At 46.4% G+C, this 27210-nt stretch overlaps 1 protein-coding gene and 1 long non-coding RNA gene across 3 annotated transcripts in view; one reads left to right on the top strand and one right to left on the bottom strand.

Annotated features, from left to right (window-relative positions):
- Window positions 1-8083, top strand: part of LOC116657074 — a 195312-nt gene extending 187229 nt beyond the window's left edge. The window contains exon 3 of the long non-coding RNA XR_004312008.1: window positions 7954-8083. This is a non-coding gene — a long non-coding RNA (uncharacterized LOC116657074). The remainder of the gene's footprint in view (window positions 1-7953) is intronic.
- Window positions 8084-21139: 13056 nt separating this feature from the next.
- PDZRN3 (PDZ domain containing ring finger 3) overlaps window positions 21140-27210 on the bottom strand; it is a 217361-nt gene continuing 211290 nt past the window's right edge. For both annotated transcript variants that reach the window (XM_006195871.3, XM_032458084.1), the window contains 4 exons: window positions 26918-26980; window positions 25186-25287; window positions 24187-24303; window positions 21140-23544 (listed from right to left, as the gene is read on the bottom strand). In XM_006195871.3, coding sequence (XP_006195933.2) covers window positions 21988-23544; window positions 24187-24303; window positions 25186-25287; window positions 26918-26980 — 1839 coding nt within the window. In that variant the 3' untranslated portion in view covers window positions 21140-21987. The remainder of the gene's footprint in view (window positions 23545-24186; window positions 24304-25185; window positions 25288-26917; window positions 26981-27210) is intronic.

Here is a 27210-nt window from a genome sequence, read left to right as displayed (position 1 = left end):
GTGGGAGTGACACACACAGACACACATATATTTACATCTATATGTACATGTTTCCCAGGATAGGTTCTGTGCATTATGCTGTACAAATCCATCTGGCCAGGCAGTGGTGGGTGGGTGGGGACGCACAGGCCAACAGACATCTCTGGGGAAACTTGTCTTCTAGGTGGCAGTAGGAGTCAGGCTACGAAAAATGGGCAAAGTCAGCATTGTCAGCTGGTCTTAAGAGAGAGAGGTGAGTGCGGGAAAGGTACGAGGGGCCTAGTTTAGACGGGGTGGTAATAAGACATTTGAAGTGACCTCTGCGTGACCAGAGGGAGCCAGCTCTGCCGCGGCCAGGGAGGGGGCAGCAGAAACATGGGGAGCAGCTGGAGCAGAAGCTCGAGGTGAAAACTGATGTCACCCGGCAGCATAAGGAAGGATGGATGGTTGGGGCCCCCTGAGTGACGGGCGAGCAGTTTGGAAGAGGTTGGAGACTCAGCGGGATGGGACTGTGGGGTCCTCCGGGTCAGGTGAGGTGGCAGAGTCTTATCCTAGGTGCCGTGGGGAGCCTTTGGCCAGGTTTCATCTCTGCGAGGGGGGAGTAGGCGGGGGCGGCGTGATCTGCTGACAGCTTTGTCCGCCCACTCTGGATGCTCATTCTGGGGTGGAAGGAAAGATAGGATGGGGCCACAGAGCCTGCTGGAAACCCCCAGATGCTGATGTCACATGGCGGGACGGGGCTGAGAGGGGCTGTGTTCTGGCAGCTGAGGCGGCAGGCCGTGCAGCTGAACTGGATGTGGGAAGGAAATAATGAAGGATGATGTCAGGGCTTGGGGTTTCTGTGGGAGAGTCTGTGGAGCAAGTTAAAGGAAACGAGCAGCTGAGAGCATGGCTCCAGGATGTTAATTTGAGAAGAAAACACTTAATTAAAAAATTATTTATTTATTTTATTTAAAAAATATTTATTATTGTATTATTTAATTACTTTTATTTTGGCAGGGGGGGGGTAATTAGGTTTATTTATTTTTAGAGGCGGTACTAGGGATTGAACCCAGGACCTTGTGCATGCTAAGCATGTGCTCTACCACTTGAGCTATACCCTCCCCCTGTTAATTTTTTTTAATTGAATTATAATCAGTTTACAATGTTGTGTCAATTTCTGGAGTGCAGCATAATGTTGCAGTCATACATATACATACATACATTCCTTTTCACATTCTTTTTCATCATAGTTACCACAAGATATTGAATATAGTTCCCTGTGCTCTACAGTAGAAACTTGTTTATTTTATACATAGTAGGTAGTATCTGTAAATCTCCAACTCCCAATTTATCCCTTCCCACCCCCTTCCCCCATCCTCCCACCATCCGGTAGCCATAAGCTTGTTTTCTGTCAGAGAAGACACTTTTTACTTCTGTATAAGCTCCATACAGAAAAACAAAACCGTCATCCGGGAAGAAGTTTTACCACATGAGTACATTCACGTAAGCACCGTGGAGATCAAGACAGAGCCTTCTCACCCCTTCCCGGTGTGCTGCGATTTGGATGTCTTCCATGCACAAGCAGTGAGATAAGTAGATGTCTGGAGGACAGGGTACAGGTAAAAGTCTGGGAGCCACTGGTGTACAAATGAGACTTAAATCCATGGAAGTGGATGACATGAACTAGAAGAGAGTATGGGAGGATACAGAAGGTCTTTCTGCTGCCACAGCATGGGTCGTGTGGGCTCACACTGGGAGCCCCAGGTGTGGGATGACCTTGGGACACTGAGCAGCTGTCAGGTAGGACAGACAGGGGACCATGATGGGCTGGATATCAGGAGACGGTCTAACGGAGTGCACGGTCGGATACACGGAAAGGTGCTGAGAGATTGGGGAAAATGAGGTCCGACGTGAGTTCTCTGCTCTGGTTAGCATGAGGGGGGGCCCTGTGATGCTGAGGGCTAGTTTCACTCATGGGGACGGATGTCCAGCTGGAGTCAGTGCAGAAGGAAACAGGCTTTGAGGAAGTAGAAACAGCACGTGGACACAGAATGAGATCACTGATGTGGAGGGAAACAGTGAGATGCTGTGGTGTCTGCAGGGGGTCCCAGGATGAAGCAGGAGGATTTTTCTTTTAAGACGAGAGATGGTTTTTTTTTTTTTTTTTTTTTTTTTTGAAGATATGTGCTCTTGGGAACGATGCAGTAGCAGAGAAATAATGATGGCACAGGAAAGAGCGAGTCTAAGCTCTAAGGAATGGAAGGTGTCCAGAAGATAGTTTATTTGAGGAATAACAGTATTTCCCTGATTAGAACAGAAATGGCAAGCAGAAAAGGGCATGTCCTTGCAGGTCAGGCGGTAGACATCATGGTGGATTTCTCCCCATACTGCTGCTCCCAGTTTCCTGCTGCCACATCAGGGAAGGAGATCCTAGAAAGGGCAGTGAGGAGACAAGTACGGGAGTCAGAGGAAACTGAAGAAGATGCGTGTCATCGAGCATCCGGGGAAGTAAACTCAGCAGAGGGGTGCAGTTGGTCTGGAAATTTTCAGTGCCTTCTGAGATTCGTGAGCGTGAATCGTAGATGCGGTCAGCCAGCCCTGTGGCAACTTTATTTCCTGCTACCACATTAAAATGTTGAGGTGCCAGCATGGACTAGGGGTGGTGCGCCATCAGTGCCATCACTTCGTCCTGCAACAACCCCACAAGGGGTGAGGTGAGCTGCCCATTGACGACAGCTTGTCAGTGCTGGAGCCAGAGCCTCTCTGACTCTCTACGCGGTGTTGCTTTGTCCTGCAGAGCCACTGTCAGGGTGTGGACACAGACGGCAAGAGGGGAGGGGAAATGGGGACTTCCTCAAGTTGGGTGCTTTGGGGTTTTTAACCTGAGGAGGGGCCCTCGTGATTTCCGCATCCCCAGGGCTCCTGGTGCGGGTTCCTCACCCACTGCACTTTGAGCACATGCAGCACCCAGGGTGCGGGGAGACCCGGAGAACCTGCTTTGCCACCTACTAACACCTCAGTCAGTGTTAGTGGTGAGGATGATAATGAGGGCTTATAATAATTGTTCCTCAGGCGCCACTAGTAATTACTGTGCTGAGCCCATTGCCGACAACCTTCCTTACTCAGAAAAGGGACAGGAATTGGAAGAGCAGGTAGTGTCTGTGGCATCCACTCAAGGAGAGAGGGGATACCTGCGTGACCCTGGGCAGCCAGTTCCCATGGTTCAGTGTCTGTGGGCGAGACAAGAACACTGGGGTTTAAACAAAGGAAAAGAGTCAGTAGTGCGTGCCATTGGACCCTGAGCATCCCGGAAAGGGGGTGCTGGGTGCCTTACCAGCCAGCCCGAGTAGGGACAGCCACTCTACCCTGCCAATGTGCTGGGGTTGCTCTTAGCACAATATTTATCTCACCACGTAAACCAATCTAGCTGGTTAGAAAAACAAGTTTTATTGCATTCTTAGGCAGTGCACTTAGCTGGCTGGTCTCCTATAAAGCCATCTGTGTCTGACAGTAGAAATAACTTATCAGCATAAAGGCTGGGTAAATTGGATTAAGAAATCACTGTGTGCTGAGACAGTGGACAGAATAAATTTAGAAATGGAAAAAGAGGAGAACCAGAAAGAAAAAATCAGGGAGGAAGAATGGACCTGGTGGCTAAGCCAAGCTGCAGAGCTGGATTGCCTGCGTTCAAATCACAGCTCCTCTACCAGCTGTGTGACCAGGGGCCAGTTACTTGGCTTCTCTGTGTCTCCGTTGACACACACAATGGGGAATTCAATGAGCCAATGTATGTATTAACAAAGTCCTTTGAGCAGTGCTTGGTAATATCAAGTTATAACAGAGCAGAGCTCTGGAAAAGTTGGGATGTGGGCTCCACGAGGCTCAGACGAGGTTGTGGAGTATGAAGACATCACTTGCCGTATAAAATTTTAGGAGTGCCCAAAGCTCAGCAACCACGATGTAAATAGTACTGTGGTGTAATATTTTTAGAACATCAAAATCCATGATTAAAAAAAAAAATCAAAATTAAAAAATAAAGACAGGATGTGACCCTGCAGTTGTTCCCTCCTGACTCGCTTCCCTTACTGTAACCCTGGCCCTGGACTTACGTTAAAACTTCATCTATAAAAATCGGGGCCAGAGGTTGACTCCTAGATCTTTTTTTTTTTTTTTTTTGGAAAGACTGCATTAAAATCGTATTTATCCTTATTATTGAGGGTTTTGACCCCCCCCCCCTTAAATTTTGCACCCAAGGTCAGTGCCTCACCCTGGTCCCAAATCTGGATTTTCCTCAGAGACTCTCAGGGAAATTCTACATCTTGCACTGACCTCAGAGCTCTCAGGGCCAAATGGGAGATCCCCCCACTTGGCTGGACGCCGCAGACAATTAATTGATGACAGGTGTGTGGCAGGCACTTTGCAGTGGAGTGAGGCTGTAGGAACTGCGCTGAGGTCACCTTAAGGTTGAACTGCAGATCCAGAAAGAAGAAAAAAAATCTGATTTTGCATATTTTCCTTCTGCCCACAGAAGATATTTTTGAGATTAAACTAAATGTGTGGGTGGAGGGAGAGGGGAGGGAAGGGCCACAGCAGGGGGAAGGCTGGCTGACGACTTCCAGGGCCAGGAGCAGGCTGCCTTTCTCTTTGCTGTTGTAACCTTCTTGGCACTCTTCAAAAGGAGGCGTTTGTCAGCGCCGCCATCGACTTTAGTGCCCTCTGTGTTTATAGCTTTGAATTTAATAGAAAGGACATAAACATATACTTTTCATCCATTTTCACTGTTACCCGCTCAGCTCAGACAACAGTGGGGATTATCATAGCCCTTTGGAGGGAGCTGTTATGGGCCTGTGGTTTATCCCGGCCGAGCACAGCCATAAAGATGGTGCCTCCGTGCGCAGAGACACACCGTTAATGCCGCCCCGTCATCGACAGGGCCCCCCTCCCCACCACCACATTTCTTAGGACGAATCCCCTCTTTTTAAGGCTTAAAGTCAACCAGCGTTTAGCTCTCCCCTGACGGTCGCTAGGATGCTCAGATGTTACAGTGGATGTGTGTAAAACACAGGTTGTGCACTGACCTTTCTCGAGGGCACATAACTTAGCGTTTGAAGTTTTTGCTGCTTTGACCCACCAGCTAGAGCGGCGGCGCTTGTGCGGCATCCAGACCTATGATGCTGCCAACACAGCCACGCACTCCCGGGAGCCCGGGAGGGGATGTGCTTTCTCGCTGCCCTAGCTGCGGGCTGCCGGTGCCATGTGAGCCAGGCCGCTTAACTGGGGGCCCTGCGGGTGGAAGCCGAGGGGGTGAGGGGGTGCTGCGTCAACCCGGGGGAGAGCAGGGCCGGTGGCAGGCGGTGGTGTGAATGCCACATCCCCAATCCGGAGCGTGGCAGTTGTGATTTTTGTAGCTTTTTAAAAAAACTTCTTTTTAACTAATTAATTTAATTTGCAGGGATTTTTGTTTGTTTTTAGAGGGGAGGTAGTTAGGTTTGTTTGTTAATTTATTTATTGATGGAGGTACTGGGATGTGAACCCAGGACCTCGTGCATGCTAAGCACACACTCTACCACTGAGCTATACCCTCCCTACTGTAGCCTTTTTTTTTTTTTTTAAACTTCCTTTACTAGTGGTCAAAGAAATGGAAATTAAGGTAACTGGATAACTAATATTTTAAAATTATAATAATCTTTGCTGCTGAGCGTATGAAGAGGGAGTTTCTTATGCTCTGCTGGTCAGATTTTGTAGCTTTGCAGAGAATCCAGCCATGGAAAGCATCCTTCAACTATTTGGACTGATGTGACGCAAAATGCATAAGAAATCACTCAAAAGAAATCAAAATGTGTACGCACGCACACAATACCAAGCAAACATCCAGTTCTAGTGAGGAAATCCTGACACAGCAAAAGGAGGAGTAATCTTTTATCCTTTCAATACCAATCTTTGGCTTGGGGGCAGGAGGTTGTTTCTTTGTGTGAATGTGAGTTTTGTGATATCGTGGATGATATAAAAACTAGTAGTTCTTAGAAACATTCAGTTTGTTACAGTCATACTCTAATTTTTCCTCAAACTTTTGATTCCAGTTTCTAAATCTCATTATCTTATTTATAAATTTCACATTTCAGCAATCTCATTAAAGGAGATTCTGTTTATTATTTGAGACAAATCATTATTAAACTTAGTTAATTAAGCCTTTTAAAATATTTTACATTTATTAGCTGACCGTATTTAATTTCCTTTTTAAGGACTTAAGTCTATTCAATTGTGTGTTTCCAAAACTTAGCAAGTACTTAAGTTATTCAGATAATTCTAATAAATTAAACTTATGTAAATGTGGTGAGTCTTAAGGTCGCTTAAGTGCTGCAATATTTTTTTAAAAGTAGATTGTAGCTTAATGATTGCAAGCTTATGTCAGGTACTCAAGAATATATCTCAAATGGGAATTTGTAAGGGTGATTAACTCCATCATACCAATTTCTCGTAAAAATATATAAGAAAAGAAATGAGCACAGATTCTCTAATGAAAAAAGATGGTATGGGTTTGTTGTCACAAACATTCTTTTACTTCTAGATCTTTATGTAGAAGATTCTTACCCAGGATACATGTCATTTCCAAAACTTGGGGACTACCTTTTTCCATGTAGATTTGAATCCATTTTCTCAGATTGCTAGTTTCCTAATGACCCAGGTTACCAGCTGGAATGTAGGTGAGACTCATGTCATGCCTCTGGTGGGCACCATCTGCTTACCTGTTAGACTATATGAGGGTCTCCGTAACTCAGCCCAGTGACTGTTGGATTTTGCAGTTCTCTGATCGTAAAGATATTTGAACTTAGTACAGCTCTGCACTTAAAATCATACATATTTTTCTGGTTTGTTGAGTCAAATCGTTACCCATATTAAAGTTATATCTGATTGGCTTCTGTACATCACGAGGCTGTATTGGACTCATGAATACTGTCATGGGTTGAATTGTGTCCCCCACAAAAGACAGGCTGAAGTCCTAACTCCCAGTATATCAGAATGTGACCTTATCTGGAGAGAGGGTCTTTACAGAGGTAATCAAGGCAAACTGAGGTCACTGGGGTGGGCTCTCAGCCTATACAACGGGTGTCCTTTCCCTCATTGGGAAATTAGGACAGAGAGACAGACATGCACACAGGGAACGCCATATGAAGATGCTCATGTGACACTGGTGTCGATGGGGGTGATGCATCTCCAAGCCAGGAAACACCTGGGGCTTCCAGGAGAGGCATGAAACGTCTTCCCTGGAGCCTTCACAGGGAGCAAGGTGTGCCCTCTCCTGGAATTCAAGCTTCCAGTCTCCACAACTATAAGACACAAAATGACTTGTTTTATGCCACTCAAGTTTGTGGTACGTTATTATAATGGCCCTGGGAAACTAGTCCACATACCAAGGATGTCGTTTGATTTCAGCCAGTTGGAAAGGTTTATCTCATCGCTAGAGTAGGTTGACTCCATCTCATTTTTATTCAGACCACCTCTGCTTTGCCCTGGCCTCTGTTCTTGTTGCCAGCTCCTCACACGTCACCTCCTCCGAGAGGCCTTCTCTGACCCCCTTGTCGGAAGTGTTAGTCTATTGGTGTCGTGGAAATGGACATTATTTCCAAAGTCATTTCATTAAATATGAAAACTTTAATTTTCGCTGTGATGTGTACTTACCTAAATTTAAATTGAGCTCATCACAAAGAAGAACATGCCTTCAGACAGAGGCTCTGTAAGTCAGAGGGAGCCACAGCCGTTGCCCTGGTGATGGAAAAGATCCTAATGTGATTTTTTAGGGGAATTCTTTGATATATGTCTTGCACATGGTCAGCTATAGGGCTTTCGTTCATTCATGGAAAGGGGAAATGTTTGAGTATTTTGAGCTTCTATGAAATATGATTAATTAAACCAAGATAGTCAATTACTCAAACAACAAACAAACAAACAAACAAACAAACCCTCATTCTTCACTACTTACCTGTGTTACAGGCTTCTTCAGCCCAAAGTTGTCCTGGAGAGGAGGAGCGACCAGGGAGAGAGGCAAGGATTCTAGAAAACAAAACAGTGTGTGCCAAGGTCCTGATTGGGAAAGAATGCTCTGCCCTGGAAGAAACAAAAGAAGGCAAGTGTGGCTGGAACACCAGTCAGGCTGGAGAGGGAGGCTGGGGGGGTCATGCTCAGGATCCAGGGGCTTTTCATAAGATCATTGAGAAGTGTAGGAGATAGGCGAAGGGGAGACGTGATCAAATTTGTATTTAAAAGAGATCATTTTGACTATGTTGCAGAAGCACACGTGGGGCGGGCAGGACTGCATTGGGGAGACCAGTTAAAAGACGATAGTCATGACCCTGATGACAAATACTGGTGGCCGTTTGTGGGGATGCCGTTTCTCTGGTCGTATAGCGAGGGGATCGGCTACCACACTCCACACAGCTGGGCAGTGGGGGCGCTGGCACAGCCTTCCTGGAAGCAGTGTCTCTCAGAATGAAAAAGGATATTGCAGTTGCACTTGTGGGATTGCTGAATAATGAAACAGTGGAACAGAGGTGCAGAGATGGTTCCGCTAGCAAGTGTACCTGCAGAGCTGGTTCGGAGAGTTAGATGTTGGTGACAGTGTGAAAGTCCCGTCTCAGTGGCCTGATTGAAGACGTATGTGTGTACCCATGTGATGGCCCACCATACACTTATGAAAGCAAAGATGCAGGTGGTTATTCATTGACATGGGAACATGTCTACAGTGTCTTTTTAAGGGGAAAAAGAAGGTTACAGAAATTATCCTGCTTTTGTAAATAAGCAGACAAGTGTGCTCCAGCAGTGTGGAAAAGCCTCTTTGAGTATTTTCTTGTGCAAAACTCTGCAGGCTTGCTCTCACTCAGACATGAGAAAAAGAAAAGACTGGGGAAGGGTTTTGGTGGTCACTTGTGGAGACATGTGGACAGAGCCAAAGTGACCTCGGGGGGGTCACTGTCATTCAGGCTACTGGTTTTATGACTGTCCTTGCACTTTACAAGACATCCTGAAAACATATTCTTGTTTATGTAGAGTGGTGCTGTGGATTTCATGAGCACTCAGAGGGCCATGTGCAGCGGTTAAGAGTGCTGGCCCTGGAGTGAGCCCTGAGGGTGCCCCTGCTGCTTGCCGCAAGCATGGCTTTGAACAGATCACTGCGCCTTGTGGAAGGCTGGCATCCTCACTGATACAAAGGCACATATTTCAGGGGTTTTTCTAAGAGCCAGTTGAGATTTAAGAGCTTAGCTCAGCACCTGGCACACAGTAGGTGCTCAATAAATATTAGGAACTTGTTACTGCTGCTCTTTGATAGCACCTGCCTGCTCCCAGACACCTGACAGGCTCTCCTCAATGTTACTTGAATTCTGCGGTTCTTGGGGACACAGTAAAAAGCAGATGATCTAGTGATAAAGGTGCTGAAGTGTAAACACGAAGCCTGAGGTTTTCTACTCTTGGGTTTCCAGGAACCCAGTAGGGGACCTTTGGTACCACTCAGTCCCACTGAGCTAAGTTTCTTTACGTTTGAAGTGAGAAGGTTAGACTGAGAAAGCTTCCAGTTCTCTAATTCTGTGACCCTGTAGCCTGCAGATAAGACCTGTTTGACTGGCTTGTTGAGGCTTCCAGGTGGAGGCAGCTATCAGTGTGCCCCGGGCTAGAAGGGGCCTCTCGCAGACCAACAGCAAAGAATTCAGCGTGGTTGCTTTCTGACGCCTGCAGGCGGCTGTTATCAACGGTGTATGGTCACCTCCGAGCCTTGCCCTTATCAGCAAAGCTAATCACATTTTAAGCTTTTTGAGTTTTTCTGCTTGGAGTGATTGCTGGCTTTTTCTGCCTAGCAGATCTTTAAATGATAGTTTGACTCATTAGTGCAGGAGAAACGGAGGATGGTTCTTACAAACTCCAGCTCTTTCTGCCCGAAGTAGGGACTTACGAGGGGAAACCGGCAGAGACAGACTCTTCCTCTCTCTGCAGGGGTGTCTGCTGCTTGTCTGGAGGCCTGACACGACCAGTCTCCACCCCATCCTTGTGCCGCATGTTGACCCAGGGGTGATGCCTCTACCCAGCTCTTTGGAGACTAGCTCTGATTTTACATAGCACCAGCAGCCTCACATACTTTGGACCTAGCATTCATTTAATGCTTACAGAGCATCAGTCAGGTTTGCTTAAATCATCTCATCAAATCCCACTTCCCTGTAGACACCTGCAAGGCTCCTCTCAGATGCCTCTCTTCACCTTTCTGACCAAATCTCCTGTCATTTCCCTCTAGTTTTCCTGTTCCAGCCTGCAGGTGTTGTTTACTTAAGAGGAATCCAGTGTCAGGAAGGCAGGCAGAGGCCGATAGAAAAATCAACGGCAAATGCATCTGCTGCCTCTTAAGCAGAAGCTCTTACACATCAAAGTCAGGGCATGCCATGTGCTGGGAGCTGATGGATTGTTGAGGGAGCTCCTCAGAGCAATTAGGGTAGGAAATACAGAAGGGCTTGTACTGGGCAAAAGTCAGAGAGAAAGCCTGAAGACATTTCTGTATGTACTCTCCACTCAGAAAGTTGTTTTCCAACCAGGGATTGAAGGAAGGGGGCTTTGGGGAAGGGGAATGCCCCTTAGGGATTCTAGGAGACACACGTGTGCCTGAGGATGGCTTGGATGCAGGCAACTGTGGCATCACTAGGGACATTTTGGGTCCCCGTTGGACAAAGCCAGCCCCTCCACCTGCATTATGGAGCTGTAACTGCCCAGATACTATACCTGGCCACACACACTCTCAGAGTCTTAGAAAAGAAAGCAGGTTGTGTTGTATTCATGGCACTTTTCCAGGATGCTTGTTGGCAGCTGGGGCTGCAGGGAGGGAGAGGGAGGCTTGATATTTTGAAACTGTGGTCCCATGAGGAGTCCTAAAATTTGGATGGTGATGGTCTGTGATGGTCAACTTTATGTGCTAACTTGCCTGGCCATGGGGTGCCCAGTTATTTGTTCAAACCTTATACTGGGTATTCCTGTGAAGGTGTTTTTGGATGAGATAAACATTGAAATCAATAGACTGAATAAAGCAAATTGCTCTCCCCAGTGTGGGTGGGCCTTGTCTAATCAGTTGATGTCCTGAAGAGAACAGAAAGATTGCTATGCTTTCCAAGTAAGAGCAAGTTCTTTCTGCCTGATGGCCTTTGGACCGGCACATCAGCTTTCTTCCTGCCTTTGGACTCGAATGGAAACAGTGATTCCTGGGTCCTGCTGGCCTTCAGATTGGAACAACACCATTGGCTCTCATGGGTCTCCAGCTTGCTGACTCACTGGCACATCTTGGGACTTGCCTGCCTCCATAACTGTGTGAGAGCCAGTTCCTTGTTATAAATGCCCTTCTGTCTACATACATACAATCATACATACATATGCATGTGTACACACACACACACACACACACAGAGTGGTTCTCTTTCTCTAGAGAATCTTGACTAATACAGGGTCTAAGCTAGAAGTTAGCCAACCCAGGCCCATGAGTTAAATCCAGTCTGCCACCTGGTTTTGTACAGCCTATGAGCAAAGAATGGCTTTTACTGATGAATATATGTAATCAGTTTGATGATAGGAAAATTTAACTTTGATTCCCAAGTAAGCAAACTGTTACCCACCCCTAGATTCTAGTCTTCTCATTAGTACACTATTATTACTAAAAATTGTACTCAAGGACTTGGAAATTCATAAAAAGAAGAGCTGTGGAAATTTTTTTCTGTCTCTTCTTGTACAAGTACCTAACATCCTAAAATACTTACTGTAAAGTTTGTTGGCCTGTCATTTAAGTTCTGACTGTCTGCTCTTAGTGAAAAAAATATTGTGGGTGTCTTAAAGACATGTACAGCACATTTTTCCCCTTTTATGATTTTAAAAAATATCTGTGTTAATATTCTGCAGGTATTTTTTGACATTAAAAGACAAAAGGAAAATTTCCCAGTGGATGTAATTAGAGCAAAGACTGCATCTTTTTTTCTGGATGAGGCTAGAGGCAGGGGAGGAGGACAGCCCCTCTGGCCAGCTGGCTTTGTGCGCTCTGCGGGCCAGAACCTGCTCTTCACAGTGTCGTGAGTATCAGCCTAGACTTGGCCTCCACCCCCGCCTCTGGCTGCAGGCGCCCTGAGTCACTGCGCTTGTCTTTGTCATTGCCTCCTTTCATTTGCTGCTGTTCATCTCCTTTTTATGAAGCCATCTTGAATTTGTCCTGGAGCATTCTTTGTTTATTGCCTTGAAATGATGAGGACTAGGCTCACTTCAGAATACATCACAGAAAGTCACACGACCCAGGGGTCTCCTGCCTTGCTCACTGGGTGCACCTGGGAGCCCCTTTGTCTAAGATCACCGAGAGTTCATCCTGATGGGAGAGCCAGCCAGGCTCTGTAAATGATGGTCTCAGCTGCATTGGTGGTTTTACATGCACAGCCAAACAAGAAAGGCAGGCAGCTGTGCTCACAGAGAGGGTAGGTTTTCACCTGCTAGTTAAGCTAAGAGGAGACCTACCTTTGTGTTCCTTGAGAATATAAGACTTTGGATCCCAGTGTCAGAGATGGGAAAGCTGCAAAGCATGGCCGGTCAGTCAGTCTGATGCCAAGAAAGTTTTTTCCTACCCCAGGGCTTTTGCACTTGTACTTCTAGTTGGCTTGGAACGTTCTTCCCCACAACTCTGCATGGCTATCTCTTTCTCAAACTAGATGTCAGCTTAGATATTTAGAGTGGTCTTTGCTGATAACCCAGTTTAATTTACAGTAGCCCAATTGACTGTTCATTCAACATATTTTATAAAGTGCCTATTATGTCTAGGAACTGTTGTAAGAATTAGGGGTCAAAACAAACACCCACAACCAAAACAGTCAAAGTTTGTTTATTTGCAGTATTTCTCAAACTTTGGCATGCATCTAAGTCATCTGGAGGGCGTGGTAACACAGACTGCTTGAGTCCTGAGTGTCTGAATCAGTTGGTCTGGGGTGGGGTGGGGTCCAAGAAATTTGCATTTCCAACAATATCCCAGATGATGCTGGAGTTGCTGGTCGAGGGACCCCAGTTTGAGAACCTCTGGTTTGGTGGGTCATGCCTCTCAGACCTGTGCTTGTTTCCTGAACGTGATTTGCAAGTCTTCTTTGTTTACTTGTCCTTCTTTTTCTTTCTCCCCCTATCAGAATGGGTACTCTTTGAGGGGCGATTGTCTCTGCCTGGTCTCCAGTGTGTCCTTGGTCCCTGCAGAGTGATCAGCACATAGTAGATACCTGACAGCCAAGAAGGGGTGAGGGCTAGCAGACAGCAGTGAGGAGCATCTCTTTGCTACAAGGAGAACCTGGATTTGCTTCTTATCCCCAGTGAAAACCTCTCGTATTCAATCAGATTACCAAAGCGAAAACAAGGCATTAAGCCACGAGAGGGTAAGACTGGAGCAGGCGAGCGAACAGAAGAGAGCATGCGAGTGAGAGAGAGTCCATCCTGGAGGGTGTCCGCACGGCTGGGCGGGGCGGGCGGGGCAGGATGAGGGAGGCCACTGCAATCAGATGTTTAAGTAACCAGTTTGTTCAGAGTTCCCAGAATTTGGGCAGTGAGATAACTCTTGTTGAGGGCTATCTTCATGCCTCTGTTTTTTAGATTAGAGAGGACTCTATGCTATATCTCCCCGTAAAGGCAACAAGGGGCAAGCCAGTCAGCTGGCCGTCGTGCATTGACTATACGCAAAATTTTGTGCTGTTCTCTGGCACTGTACAGGTGTTTCTTTGTTTAAAAAAAAAAAAAGAACAAGGAAGCATTTTGGTATAACATGAGTCACATGCTGATTGCTGTGTTGGTTCGACTGCTGACATCTTCCCAAGCATTACCTTGAGAGGCAGGTGTCCTGGCTGACCACGTGGCGAGGTCTTGAACGTGCTCACTGAGCCGGCTAGTGGATCTCTCATCCTGGCAGGTCTTTTCTCCTTATATAGGCTGAGTAGTCCCTGACCTCTCATGGGTTTTAGGAAACATTTAATATTTGGTCTTGTTTCGAAACATAAAATTACACACCAACGTGTATACTTCTTTTGGAATTATGCTTGATGCTACCTGAAGGAATGAATTCCAGGCTTGGATTACAAGTTGTCCTTGTTGTTCCTAAGGAAAATCAGATCATGGTGCCTTAGGCAGGTATTAAAGAAGTGACTGATAAGGAAGAAGGCAAAAGCAAAAGGGTCAGGGGAGTAGCGAACAGAAGCAGGTCACATTCCTGAAAAGACTGGGTTAAAAAGAGATGGAAGATGTAAAAGTCAGTTAAAAATTGGCCAGATATAAGTCTCCCTCGAAAGTACCACCTAAATTGTTGGCTTGGAACTCAGTGAGTGGCTGTGTCCATCTACTTAAGGTAACAAAGTCCATAAAGACTGGCAACAGGGCTCAAGTCCTACCAAAAGTGGTTCTTAGAAACTCATTTTTCTGTCAGCACCCAGTACCACTCGTCTCTAAGATGCAGCTGTAAAACCATATGTGCAGGTTTTGTTTGTCCATTGTGGGTAAATGTTAGGCATTTGCAAAGTCCACATTCCTTGTCTTAAATGCTCTGCTTCTTAGAAAATGGAAAAGCTTAAATCATATTTAATTAGGGTTTATTTAGCTCCTGTGTGCTTCCAGTCCATCGGCACCAGGACACTTCTTTATGGAAGTGGATGTTTAGTTGCCTTTGGAACCTTGTGTCCTCTCCTCACAACACTTTGGAGATCGTTTACGGAAGAGCTGATTGGGTGGCAGCAGGGGTTGGAAAACCTCCCTCTTGCACTGGAGTCACCGACATTAGTTTACACAGCAGGGGGCCACTCAGGAGAGGTGTTTCAGAAGGCTGGCTAATTAGAGAAGCGGTGTGGCCCTAAAAGTAAACTGCCTTCTTCAATATGCATTTGCTGGGACTGTTTCATCAGATCAGGTACTCCTCTGGATGGTGGTAAAAACTGGTAGGAAAAGCTCTAGCTGGAAGGGAAGGGAGGAGGAAACTCACTTAAGCTCCTCATCCGGGTATTCATGATGGGTGATGGAAGATGGAGCCTTGGAGAGAGAGATGTGTTCTAGCCAGAGGTCACTGTCCACTTTGTGGAAGTGAATTGACCGAGCTTCTTAAGTTGATCATCTGCGGAGTCATAGAAGTGGGTAGCGACAAGGTTATAAGCAGGTTTATCGCTGAGCTGGAAAAAGGCAGGGCATGAAATGGGGGGCAGGTTACCTAGACTCGTAATGACTAAGTGTTGTGTTCCCCCAAATTCCTATGTTGAAGCCCTAACGCTCAAATGTGATTGTATCTGGAGGTGGGACAGTTGGGAGGTTGTTAGGTTTAGATGCAGTCATGGGGGTGGGGCCCCAAGAATGGGATTAGTATAGTTGAAAGAAGAGAGAGACCAGAGCTTTCTCTCTCTCTGCCCTGTGAACAAGAGAGCCACCTACAAGCCAGAGCGTTGTCACCACCACCCAGCCGGGCCAGTACCCTGACCTTGGACTTTGTCTCCAGGAGTGTGAGAAGGCAGTTGATGTTGCTTAAACCCCTCAGTCGACGTGCTTTTGTTATGGTAGCTTGAGCCAGGACGCAGCCCCCTGGTCCTGGAGACACTGCTCCCCAGCACAGTGGTTAAGTGTGGGTGGAAGAAGCAGGTCTCTCTTTGCTTTTTGGCCTGTCCAGCCCTTTCACTTGGAGTGAATTGCTTCCCTAAGTCATCTTTGTTTTCTTATCTGCAAAATAAGGATACTGAATCCACCCATCTCATAGGCTATTTATGGTTAAGCAAGTTAGTACATGTAAAATATTTAGCATAGTTTCTAGCATAATTATTGGGTGCTCAGTAAATGTTTGCCATATTGAATGTGGATTTATGGTCCAGTATTTGGCTCCTTCCTGTCTCCCCACTCTTACCACACACCATCCTCTCTTCCATTGCTTTATGAGCTCAAGCCACACTGGTTATCTTTTCAGTTCGTTTTAAGTAAACCATGTCTCTCCCAACTCAGGGCCTTTGCATGTACTGTTTCCTCTGCCTGGAGTAAAACTCCTGTCTGTGCCTAGTTACATTCATCCGTTGGCTCTCAGCCAGAACTGTTTTGAGAGACCCTCCTTGAAATTGGTGGCACTAGCTCTCCTGTCCACCCCTGACTCTAACCTTGTTGACATTTTAAAAGTATTTGTGTGAAGACTGGATTTTAATTGTCTTTCCCACTAGACTGTAAGCTCCATGAGAATTCATTATGGCCCTAAACCCAGTAGGCACAAAAGCCTCTGGCTGAACAAATGCAGTCTGCCTTCTGACACAGCTCTTAGAGCATAGAAGTGGTAATGATTCCTCAGACCTGGAAGTGCTAAATCAAACCCATAGTGTCTGGGATGGCAGTTAAGGAGGAGGAATGAATGCATGAGTCAACGTAATATATTTTTGAGAGACCCTGATGTCTAGGGAGTTTCATTTGGCTTTTGAGGATTTTGATAAGAACCACTGAATCGGTAAGCAAGTTTAACTTTGCAATAGCCGCACTGAAGTAAGGATCATTAATTCCTCATTTTTCATTTTAAAAAGATGCTGAGTGCACTCAGGTCAGCGCTCCACCATTGAAAGGCAAAACCGTGTTAACAACAAATCACATGCCCCCATGGACTGTGTCCTTTCAGGATTAGTTGAAACTGGGAGCTGAAGAAAAATGGATCATTTAAGCAGAAAAACTCATCTGAATGAAACCCAAAGAACCTCACTTTGTTTTGTAACTGCTTTAGGGAATTCACATTTAATCACAATAGAAGAGTTCAGCATTTTCCATGAGAATTCTCACATCTTATCTCCATTTCAGTGATTTCTTTTTGATTAGTTGATGCTCTGCAGAAATCCTAACATGCCTAATATGGCCAGAAAATAGAAATGACAGTGGGAATTGCAGTTGCTTCTGGAATAAATTTGTTTGCTTCCTTGGTTTTGAGCTATCTTGCTAACAAGTAACCTGTAACCTTCGCAGGCTACAACTAGATAATTATTTGGTTAGTTTTCATTTTAGTTTATAATCCAAATTAGTTCTCCAACTAGTATTCCCTAGGCGATGTGTAGTCCAACTTCACAAGTGTGATTCTTGGTTTTCAATCTCCTGTTTTCATTTTTTAAAATATATTTTTATAGGAATATAGTCCATTTACAATACTGTGTCAATTTCTGGTGTATGGCACAATATTTCAGTCATATAGGAACATACATATATTCATTTTCATATTCCTTTTAACCATAAGTTACTACAAGATATTGAATATACTTCCCTGTGCTGTACAGTATAAACTTGTTTATCTATTTTATATATAGTAGTCAGTATCTGCAAATTTTGACCTCCCAATTTATCCCTTCCCACCCACTTTCTCTCCTGGTAACCTTAAGTTTGTTTTCTACGTCTGTCATTCTGTTTCTCTTTTGTAAATAAGTTTATCTTTTTTTTTTTTTTTTGATTCCACATATAAGTGGTATCATGTGGTATTTTTCTTTCTCTTACTGGGTTACTTTACTTAGAATGACATTCTCCAGATCCATCCATATGGCTGCAAATGGCGTTATTGTAGTGTTTTGTATGGCTGAGTAGTATTCCATTGTGTGTATGTATACATATATTTGCATCTTCTTTATCCAGTCATCTGTCAGTGGACATTTAGTTTGTTTCTATGTGTTGGCTGTTGTAAACAGTGCCACTATGAACATAGGGGTGCATATATCTTTTTCAATTAAGGTTCCCTCTGGATATATGCCCAGTAGTGGGTTTGCTGGATCATATGGTAAGTATATTTTTAGTTTTGAGGAATCTCCATACTGTTTTCCCTAACAGCTGCACCAAACTACATTCCCACCAGCAGTGCAGGAGGGTTCCTGTTTTTCCACAGCCTCTCCAGCATTTATTGTTCATGGACTTCTGAATGACGGCCATCCTGACTGGTGTGAGGTGATACCGCATTGTAGTTTTGATTTGCATTTCTCTGATCATTAGTGATATTGAGCATTTTTTCACATGCCTATTGGCCATTTGTCTTCACTGGAGAATTGCTTGTTTAGGTCTTCTGCCCATTTTCAGATTGGGTTGTTTCTGTTTTCATTTAAAAGATGTAAAGCTTAATTTGTGCCCCAAATTCCTGTATTTTTATACGTTGTCATGTTTTTGCCAGGAGAGTTACAATACTCTGTCATTTAAAACTCAAAGGGAACTGAGTGAAATACCTGTCACTTTGAAGCAGTTTATTTTGTCATAGTCATGACTAGGTTACAAATAGTAGCGTAACGTGAACAGAGTTAGCATTACTTCTTCAGAAGTCCGTGCAGGCATAGTGGTGAGAGGTAAAGGGCTTGGTGTCAAGTTGATGCAAATTCAGATCACATCTCTGCACTCATCTGGACGAGGTCCTTCATCTGAATCTGAACTGTCTATGAGGCCATCTGCCCAGCAGAACTGCCTTTTAGATTTGGTGAGATCATGAGGTCAAATGTTTCACACATACATGCCTGACAGTCTCTGTATTCGTGCTACCCAGTAGGAATAAAGTGTGCATCACATGTGTGATTTAAATGTTTCTAGTAGCTACATTAAAAAGTAAAAAGGTGAAATTTATTGTAACTGGTTTACTTAATCCAAGACATGCACTTTCCTTTTTTTTAAGTACCAAGTCTTTGAGATCTATTTTCTCAGAACACTTCAGTTTAGACTAACAAACTGTTTAACAGCCAGATGTGGCTGGTGGCTACTGTATTGGACAGTGTAGCCTGGATGGTCAGTATATTCTCATTTCTTTTCCTTTATGTTTTTGGAATATGGTGCTGTCATCCATCCAGCAGAGGGGCTGTTATGGAGAATCAGAAATCAGTCCTCGTAGTTCCAAAATTTATTTAGTTATGGGAGAAACAACCATTAGCATAATGACTGGAAGAGTGTAAGTGTCAGTGGTTTGTTGAATTTCAGTGGCTTTATTAGGGTTCTAATGGGGAAAAATGTATTCTTTGATATTTAAAATAATCACTGAAATCAAAGAGTGCTAGAAAATGCAACTGGAAAAATAGTTTGAAAAATAAGAGCACTGTTCAATTCAGCTGGTCTAAGCTTGTATTTCTTTGCACCTTTAGGGGAGATCCATGAATAGACTTGGGAGGCACAGAAAGTCTCCAAAATTATATGCCATGTATTTGTGTTGTTTATTATACATATGTTTTCCTGTGGAGAGAATCCATAGCTTCCATCAGAATCTTAAATGGACCCAAAAATTAAAAATGTGCAAGCAGCTGTGGCAGCAGAAAGGCCTGTTGGGTACAGGGGTCTTTCTGTTTACAGGGGAACTAGGGTTTCACATCTGGGAGAACAGAAGTTATAAATTGTCTCCTGTCACCATTGCCCAGGAAAATTCTCCAGCTCGGCCACCGGCTGGAAAATGCCTGCACTCAGAGGCACTCGGGAGCTCAGGCTCAATGAAAAATGGCAAATTCATGTCTCCTAGCTTGTGTTCACTCCAGGGCATCCACTGGTGAAATGTGTTTATGTTTCGGTTGAGGGCACAGGACTGAGTGCGCCTGAGTTAAGTGTGTACACTGACAGTGACCTCTCTCCTCTGTGGATGTGGTGATGAGAGCTGTGGAGAGCAGGTTCTAAATTCATATCCTAGTTTGTTTATTAATGAGACAAATTTGTCTCCTTGAGTCTCCTGCTCATTGACAAATGGATGATTTCCAAGGTCTCTTGCAATACCTTTTAGGAGTTGATCTGCCAAATTTGATTTGGGAAATCTTGTATTACATTGCACATTATGACTAAGTGTATCCATATGGAAAAGTGATCTAAAAAATAAGTTGTAATTGACGGATCTGGAATTGGATTTGAACGTATGTTACTGTTTAAATTCCCCTCCACTTTTTCACACATGGCACAGGCTGACCCCTAAATTCACAGGTGCCCGGGGAGCGCTGATTAGAAACCTTCTCAGCTTAACTCTGATGTCACCTCGACTGTTTAGGTTGGAGTTGTTTGTTCTTGTGGCCACGTGCACCCCTCTGGCCTTTCATGAGAACACAAGGTAGGTGAGCTATTTCGCCAAAGAAACCCACATACTTACATGGAACCTGTGTATGTCTTGCAGCAATTTGTATTTCATGTGAGTGGTGTTTGTTCTCGGTGACACATTAACAAGAAGGGCTGTGAGGTGAGAGAGCTGGAGATGGGGAGCTGCTCCTGGGAGCCAAGGATCCAATTCTGTTGGATGGTGACCTTGGAGAGAATTGGAAAACCGTGGCGCTAATAGTCCACCTTTTGTAAAAATGAATGTAGCAGGTTTAATTATCTTTGCAATGCCTGGTCTGGAAGAGGTAATGAACAGAAATATTAGTAGTGAGGAATAACTATACCCGTGTCTTCATTAAGTTGTCGCATTGGCAGCATGACTGCTAGTTAGGCTCAAGATTTGGGCCACAAGGGAGGAATTCTGGTTTGAATAGGTTGAGTGGGAGGAATGTATGTCTGAGGTGCCAAAACACCTGGTCATTTCAATCAAAATTTCAGTGAGAAACCAGACATCTAGGATCATGGCAAATGAAAATGATGTCCTTCCTGATCATTCATTCACTTATGTGGGTATGAGGTGTTTCAGTAGATGTTAAAGCCGAGATTTGTGTGATCAGGGAACAATCTGCAGCAAATTCATTCTGTAGGATTCTGCGGGTTGTTGGAGTCTGAAAGATACCAGTTTTGAAGCTCTTCCACTTTGGTGATCCTTGTTATTCTATGAAAATACTGCGGAGTCTCGAGGTGCATCTTAGACATGGAAAATTGGGCCGGGCCACTCAGATGTTAGGTATTACTGATAGGAATGGTTGCAATGAACCAAAGAGGTCTCATTGCAAACATGATGTTGGTTGATACACTTGCTCAGTTATTCTAGTGTATAGGATGTTGGGCCAAGTTGAGGCTTTCTGCAAGACAGAGTCAGAATCCAAGATTAAACGGTGAGTTCAGTTTTTTTCCCCCCAATAGACTGTGGTTTTACAGCTCTCTTTGGGTTCCTGGCAGAATGAAGGCACTGGATGATGTGAAAGACTCAAATTCTTCTAAGGTGGCAGGTAATACAATGAAGGAAAAAATACACTGCAAAAGGCTTTTATTTTATAGGCACTGCAAAAAGAGGAATCACTTCAAAACATATCAAATAGAAAATAATAATTTATTTTAACTTCATTTTACTTCATGTATGCAACTAATCATGATTTCATGAATCTGCTTGTAAAAGTCTGTCCCCTCAAATCTACAAAGCAAAGGTTTACTACAATGAGCACTTAAAACTCCACAAACCGTCTCCATCCACAACTTTCCTGTACATGCAAATTCTTCCAACAGGTTGCAGTATCTGCAAACATGCTTTAAACTTCCACAAAGCTGCATGATATTTTGCTTTCTGTTAAAACCCTTCCACTCTGGGGAACTTTAACCAGAAAAAAAATGTTTAAATGTGTATCCCAGTTCTAAAAACTGCTGGTTTGATTATTGGTGTATTAAGTCGTTAACCACTGAGTTTGGTGGTTTTGAGTTGAAACTTTGACCTAAGTATGAAACACATTTAGCAAAGTAACATTATAAAATAGGGTTCCATTAAAAATGCACACTGGCAGTTGTATCTGTTTTCGGCAGGAAAAGAAAAGCGTGTGTAACTCTCATATATGAATATAGTTTAAACAAATTATTCTGTGAAAGTATGCTTAAAAACACTTTATGTAAAAGGTAACGAGTAAAAAAGTACCATTGCTATCTGAAAAAAAAGCTCTGTTAATATTGCCTTCCAAGATAGTTTAAGGGTGGGTTTTTTTCCCCACTTAAAATACCTCCCCAACGTCCACCTCCAAATAACAGAGTTGTAAGGGTCGCCAATTTCGACTATGAACATGAAGACGGTATTTATCTTATATACAAAAACTTGCCGCATTGAACGAGGCAGGAATTTCTACCCCAATGGTAGTGGTGGTCTCTTTTCTGTACATAACGCACAAGTGAAAATTATACAGTAGTCACCGAGAGGAACGAATTGTATACTCTAGTGCCGTCGGGGGATTTCGTGCCGTGGGTTAAGAGTTCTTGGATGGTCATCCAGTTATCGAAGATCTTTTTATTCCTCTTCTTCATCATCTTTTTGTGGCTGAGTTCGAGGATGTTCATCTCCTTCCTGTCGTCGGCCCCCTGCTGCTCCTTCAGGCAGTCGAGCCGGCTCTGCATCATGAACTCGCGCCTCCGCCTCTGCTCCTTGGCCTTCACCACGTGCTGCTTCCTCTCCTCCTTGCTCCAGTACCGGCCCAGCTTCAGCTCGCTGACCGCGTCGTCGTCCGTGGTCATGCCGCTGCGCTCCTCGCGGATCTTGAGCGCGCGCTCCCGCAGCAGGCGGTCCCGCACCGGCCGCTTGGTGATGTAGCGCGTCCCGTCGCTCCGGATCTTCACTTTCCACTCCATTCGGGGCTCCGCCTGGTTGGCCGAGGTCAGGTCCTTGCACATGCTCACCAGGCTCATCTGGCTCTGCGCGTACTCCACGGCCGACTTCTGCTGGATCAGCTGCATGTAGCTCTGGTAGTGCTGCGCGTGCGCCGGGATGTGGGCGTGCTTGTAGGGCGAGTGCGGGAAGGGCGCCAGGTAGGAGCCGCCCGGCTTCGGGCTGGCCGTGGGGCTGCCGCCGCCGTCGCTGGCTCTCCGCTCCTTGCTCTCCGGGGCCTGGCTGGGGTCCGGCTCTTTAGGACTGTAGTTCGGGGCGCCCACTTCGGGATCTTCCGTGATGGCGAGCAGATTCTTTGGGGATGGCGCGTAAGCTTCCGCGGGCCCCGTGGCGCCTTCGCCGCCAGGACCGCCGCCCTCGGCCGCTCTCCTCAGGGAGTTATCGGGGGACAGCTCCAAGGTGAGCGGGGTGCTCCGGCAGCTCTCCCCGGTGTTGTAGGCGCTCGAGCTGTCCTTGTCGGACTTCTCGGGCAGCTCGGTGATGTCGGAGAGCTCGTGCCTGCGCACGTCCACGCTGGTGTTGTAGTTGCGGAAGCCGCTGTTGTGCAGCATCCAGGACTCGCGGTACTGCTCCCTGAGCTGCTGCATCTTGTGCGCGCGCACGATGCTCAGGCACTCCAGCTCGATGCTGCGCAGCTCCTCGTTCAGCAGCTCCAGCTCCTTGTCCACGCTCTCGGGGTCGCTCTTGCCGGCGTCCAGGGGCCCGCTGGGGTAGCACAGGCCGTAGGGGCCCGCGCTCTTCACCTGGCACTTGAGCTCCAGCAGCTCCCGGAAGCGCTCGCACTCGTCCGCCGGGATGCCCAGGTAGTCGGCGTCGGCGCAGTCGGCCGAGATGAAGGACTCGTTGCTGAAGGGCAGGTCCCCGCTGCCCAGCGTGTCCTGGCTGCACGTGAGCTTCCGCTGCCCCGCCAGCGGCGGGGGCGCCGCGGGCGCGTCGTCGCCGTTGTTCTCCTGCTCCGAGCTCTCGTCGTTGCGCGTGCTCTCGTCCGTCCGCCCCACGCCGCTGTCCTTCTCATGCTGGTTGGACAGGATGGTGGCCGTGTCCGTCGTTCCCCCGTCTTCCTCGTGCTTCTTCTAGACGACAGGAAACAAGAACAGACGCGCAGAGTGAGGGAGGCTGGAGGGGTAGCTCCCAGGAGTGACCCTTCCTCTAGGACCAGGGTCTGGGAATCAGCTCCCAGCCAGCTACCTGGGCAGCCGCTTAACCTCGTTCTCATCCTGTGTCCCCATGTAAGAAATGAGGGTAACAGTCACCTTCCCTCAGTGGATGGGTCTAGGTGTTCCAGGACCCCATGCAGGGGAAGCAGGAGGCACAGAGGGCTTCCTTTAGCTCATAAAGAACTCAACAGTGGGTCATTCATGGAGGGGAGCAAAAGGGTGCCAGGCAGCTCAGGTTAGACAGAAGGACTTGGTTTACTTTTGGAAACAGGGCTGTATTTTCTCTGATCTACATTACTCCTGGCACTTGTGTTTTCCAAACAGGCATCAGGTGGTTGGTCAGTGGGACCTCGGCATTACTGCTGTTTAGTAGGTCAAGGCGCACTCTCTTGGCCTGGGAGAATATCAGCGTGCGTTTCACTCGTGGGCAAAGAGAAAAAAACACGTAGCTCATTTTCCCTGCCATCTTCCAGGAGGGGAGGTTTCTCACGGTCTAGCATCATGATGGGAGAGGCAGGGAGCGGATGGCCCCACCGCTCAGAGGGGCCACGGCATTACCTGCTGCAGCACGCAGGCTGTGAACTGCATGGCCTGGTGGTGTTGCTCCTCCAGCATGTCCATGTGCAGGTCGTCCAGAAAGTCATTTCTGTCGTCATCCATCCAGCCCTCGTCCAGCTGGGAAGAGAAAGCCACCAACACATGTTTCGTAACGGTTTGCTTTTGTTTTCGTTTCATTCATTTCTAAGAAAGGACAGTATCTTGGAGGAAAAGATTTCTAGGGTTCCTTCTAGGAGCCATCAAAATGCAACCTGCCCATTGTTTGGCTGTAATCCTTGCAGTAACCACAAGCCCAGCCTACACCACACTTCTGGGGACGTGTTGTGTTGTCTGGTTTTTGCAGGGATGAAGCAATTTGAGCCATGATAGCGGCTTTCAGTGAAGGAGGCTACTGAGTAGGGGGTCAGGGACACTAAGCCCTGCCTCTTCCTTGTCCCCCCACCCGCAAGTTCAGCATGCCCCAAAGAGAAAGTGTATTGTGTGTTAGATGTGCATCATGATGATGATGTACATATACACAGTGAAGTGGTTAGTCAAGCTAACATGCCATCTCCACACAGAGTTACTATTTTTTTGGTTGATGAGAGCACCGTAAATTTACTTCTAGCACATTTCCAATAGAGTAGTCAATATGGTATCATTAATACAGTCTGTGCGCTGTGCAGGCCTTGCATTTATAAATGAGACCCACACAGATCTAGGCCGGAATATTTGTCAGGCCTTAGGAAGTCACACATCTTGCTGGGCATAACCCTGGTCGTGTTTACTCCTCTTTTCCTTCATGATGATCCCTGCAGTGTAACTGCCCGGGTGGATGGCAGCAGCATCCTGAAAGGATCAAAAATTCAATAGATTCGAAGTCACAGGCAAATCAGATGAACTTCTCAGGGTACGCTGGCCTTCATGTTCAGAGTCCACGCCTAGGCAGTGTTCTGCAGGGCGAGTGACTCGGTCACTGACTCAGACCTACGGACCCAGCTTCACAGGGTGCTGACTCACCTGGAGTTCCGGCCTTGCAATTAGCAAAGAAAAGTTCTTGTTTTCTTCACTGGTTAGAAGAGCCACAGCCTCCTCGCGGTTCTGTACCTCTATCCCATTAATCTTAAAAGAAAAAAAAGGAAAGGACGTGGTGGAGGGGTGGGCAACAGCATGATTAGAGGGTGGACAATCATCCTCCACTGCTTCTGGTTGGCACCTGTCACCCACTTACACCTGGAAAACAGGCCTTACGTACAGCTTGAAAAGAACTCTGACTTTCAGAAGGAAAGGCCTTGCTCCAGCTGATGCAACGTCTCGGTCTAGGAGCCAGCCTCCGTGGGTGTGGTGCACAAGATGAAGCTATGTGAGCTGCAGTGGCTGGGACTCCAGCAGGTGGCACTGAGAACCACCACAGTGGTGTGAAGAGGGAAAACAGAAGCAATCCAAGCAGACATAACTCAGTATATTGAGGCGGGAGCATAGGGGGAATATACTGAAGCATTACTCTAGGTATTTTTGAATAACAGGGGAGAAAAAGAGGCAGTGTGGGTCTGATGTGAAGATTATGGAACTAGACAGGGTGTTCTTCGTCCCCAGTTTGACACTGTATAATTTCTTTAGGTGGGACAGAATGTCAAATGGGACCGACTCGCTCCCTGTCACACCTGGTAACTGTCAGGATTTTTGCTCCCCGCCTTGGCGGCTTCAAGCTTTGCTGGTCTGGAGGTCTCTGCTCTGGGGACACAGCAGTGACCCCCGCCAAGCTGGAAGGTGAGTCTTCTGTCTGACTCTCTATGTCAGTGGAGCAACAGGCAGCAAAGGGGGTGGTGCTCCTCGCCCGGGTGATGGGGCTGGGTTACCTCGGGGAAGTGGGGTTCCCACGACACAGTGAGGGCCAGGCAAGGAACCCAGGACTTGCGTGCACAATGGTAGGTGCTCCTGGAAAACTGAAGCAACAAAAGTGGCACTACTGCTGGGCAGGCAGACCCTGTGGGGATGAAGGTGGGGGCTGAGGGCTGGGGAAGTGCAGAACCAGCAGTGGAAAATGAACAGTACTACTCATGGGGAGGTTGTAAGGGTAGCTGTAAACACAGCAGACTAGGAATGAGAAGACACCAATGAGACGAGGTCGGTAAGCCGTTTACCCACGAACCAAACAATCTCAGCTTCTGTGAGACTAAGAAAGACGGCAGCCCAGAGAGAACCCAGTGGTCTCATCTTGACTCGAAAGAGCAACAAGCAGTAAAGATAAACTGACTACTTCTAAGAGCCATTCTGTGCCTAGTAGTTAAATGATGAGCCCTGAAGTGTAAAAGACTTTTCTTAACTTGAAACGCTCGGTCTGAAGTGAATCTGTCAGAGAAAGCTAAAAGGAGCATTATTATTTCACAAGACCTGGTCTGATTTGGCCCACTGACGTGTCGTCTCTGCGTCTGTGGCCCAAAGAGAATGAAAGGAAACTGAAGGGAAATGAGGCGAGCTGACTCACCTCCTGGCAGGTGCTGGGCAGCTGTTCTCTTTGGATGGGGCGTCCTCTCTCCAGTTTGTCACAGTCCTCACGACTCCCTGTCACCTGCTATTTTCCTAGTGTGCGCTTCAGTCATTAATTGAACTCATCTGGTCTCGCTGCATATCTGAGTTTGTAATCCCGGATCGTAAACCTCTGCCTTTTCAGCCCTAGAGCTATTGTTAGCACCAGCCTGTTCTTCAGTGACAGGCAGAGAAGGAGGCTGCTGGTGGGGAGGCGACCTACCTGGATAATGCGGTCTCCTTCACGGATGCGCCCATCTTTGGCCGCGATGCTGTTGGGGTCGATCTGAAACACACAGCAGACACCTCGGCTCTGAGTTGGTAACTCAGACATGCGTGAAAGTAAACAACCGCCCTGTCCCAAGTCTGTCTCTAACATTCAGTCGTGCTCACGCCTCTGTTTTTCATTTTGCACAGAAATAAACAAGACTGACTTTCATGCAAGGAGAGACAAATGTAGACTCATCTGTTTCCAAGCCCTTTCCAGGCCGTGTTCCTGGATCCTACGTGGCAACC

The sequence above is a fragment of the Camelus ferus genome, chromosome 17, assembly GCF_009834535.1.
Source record: "Camelus ferus isolate YT-003-E chromosome 17, BCGSAC_Cfer_1.0, whole genome shotgun sequence".
Taxonomy (NCBI): Eukaryota; Metazoa; Chordata; class Mammalia; order Artiodactyla; family Camelidae; genus Camelus; species Camelus ferus.
Note: the sequence above shows the minus strand (reverse complement) of the source record. Positions and strands in the feature narration are given on the sequence as shown.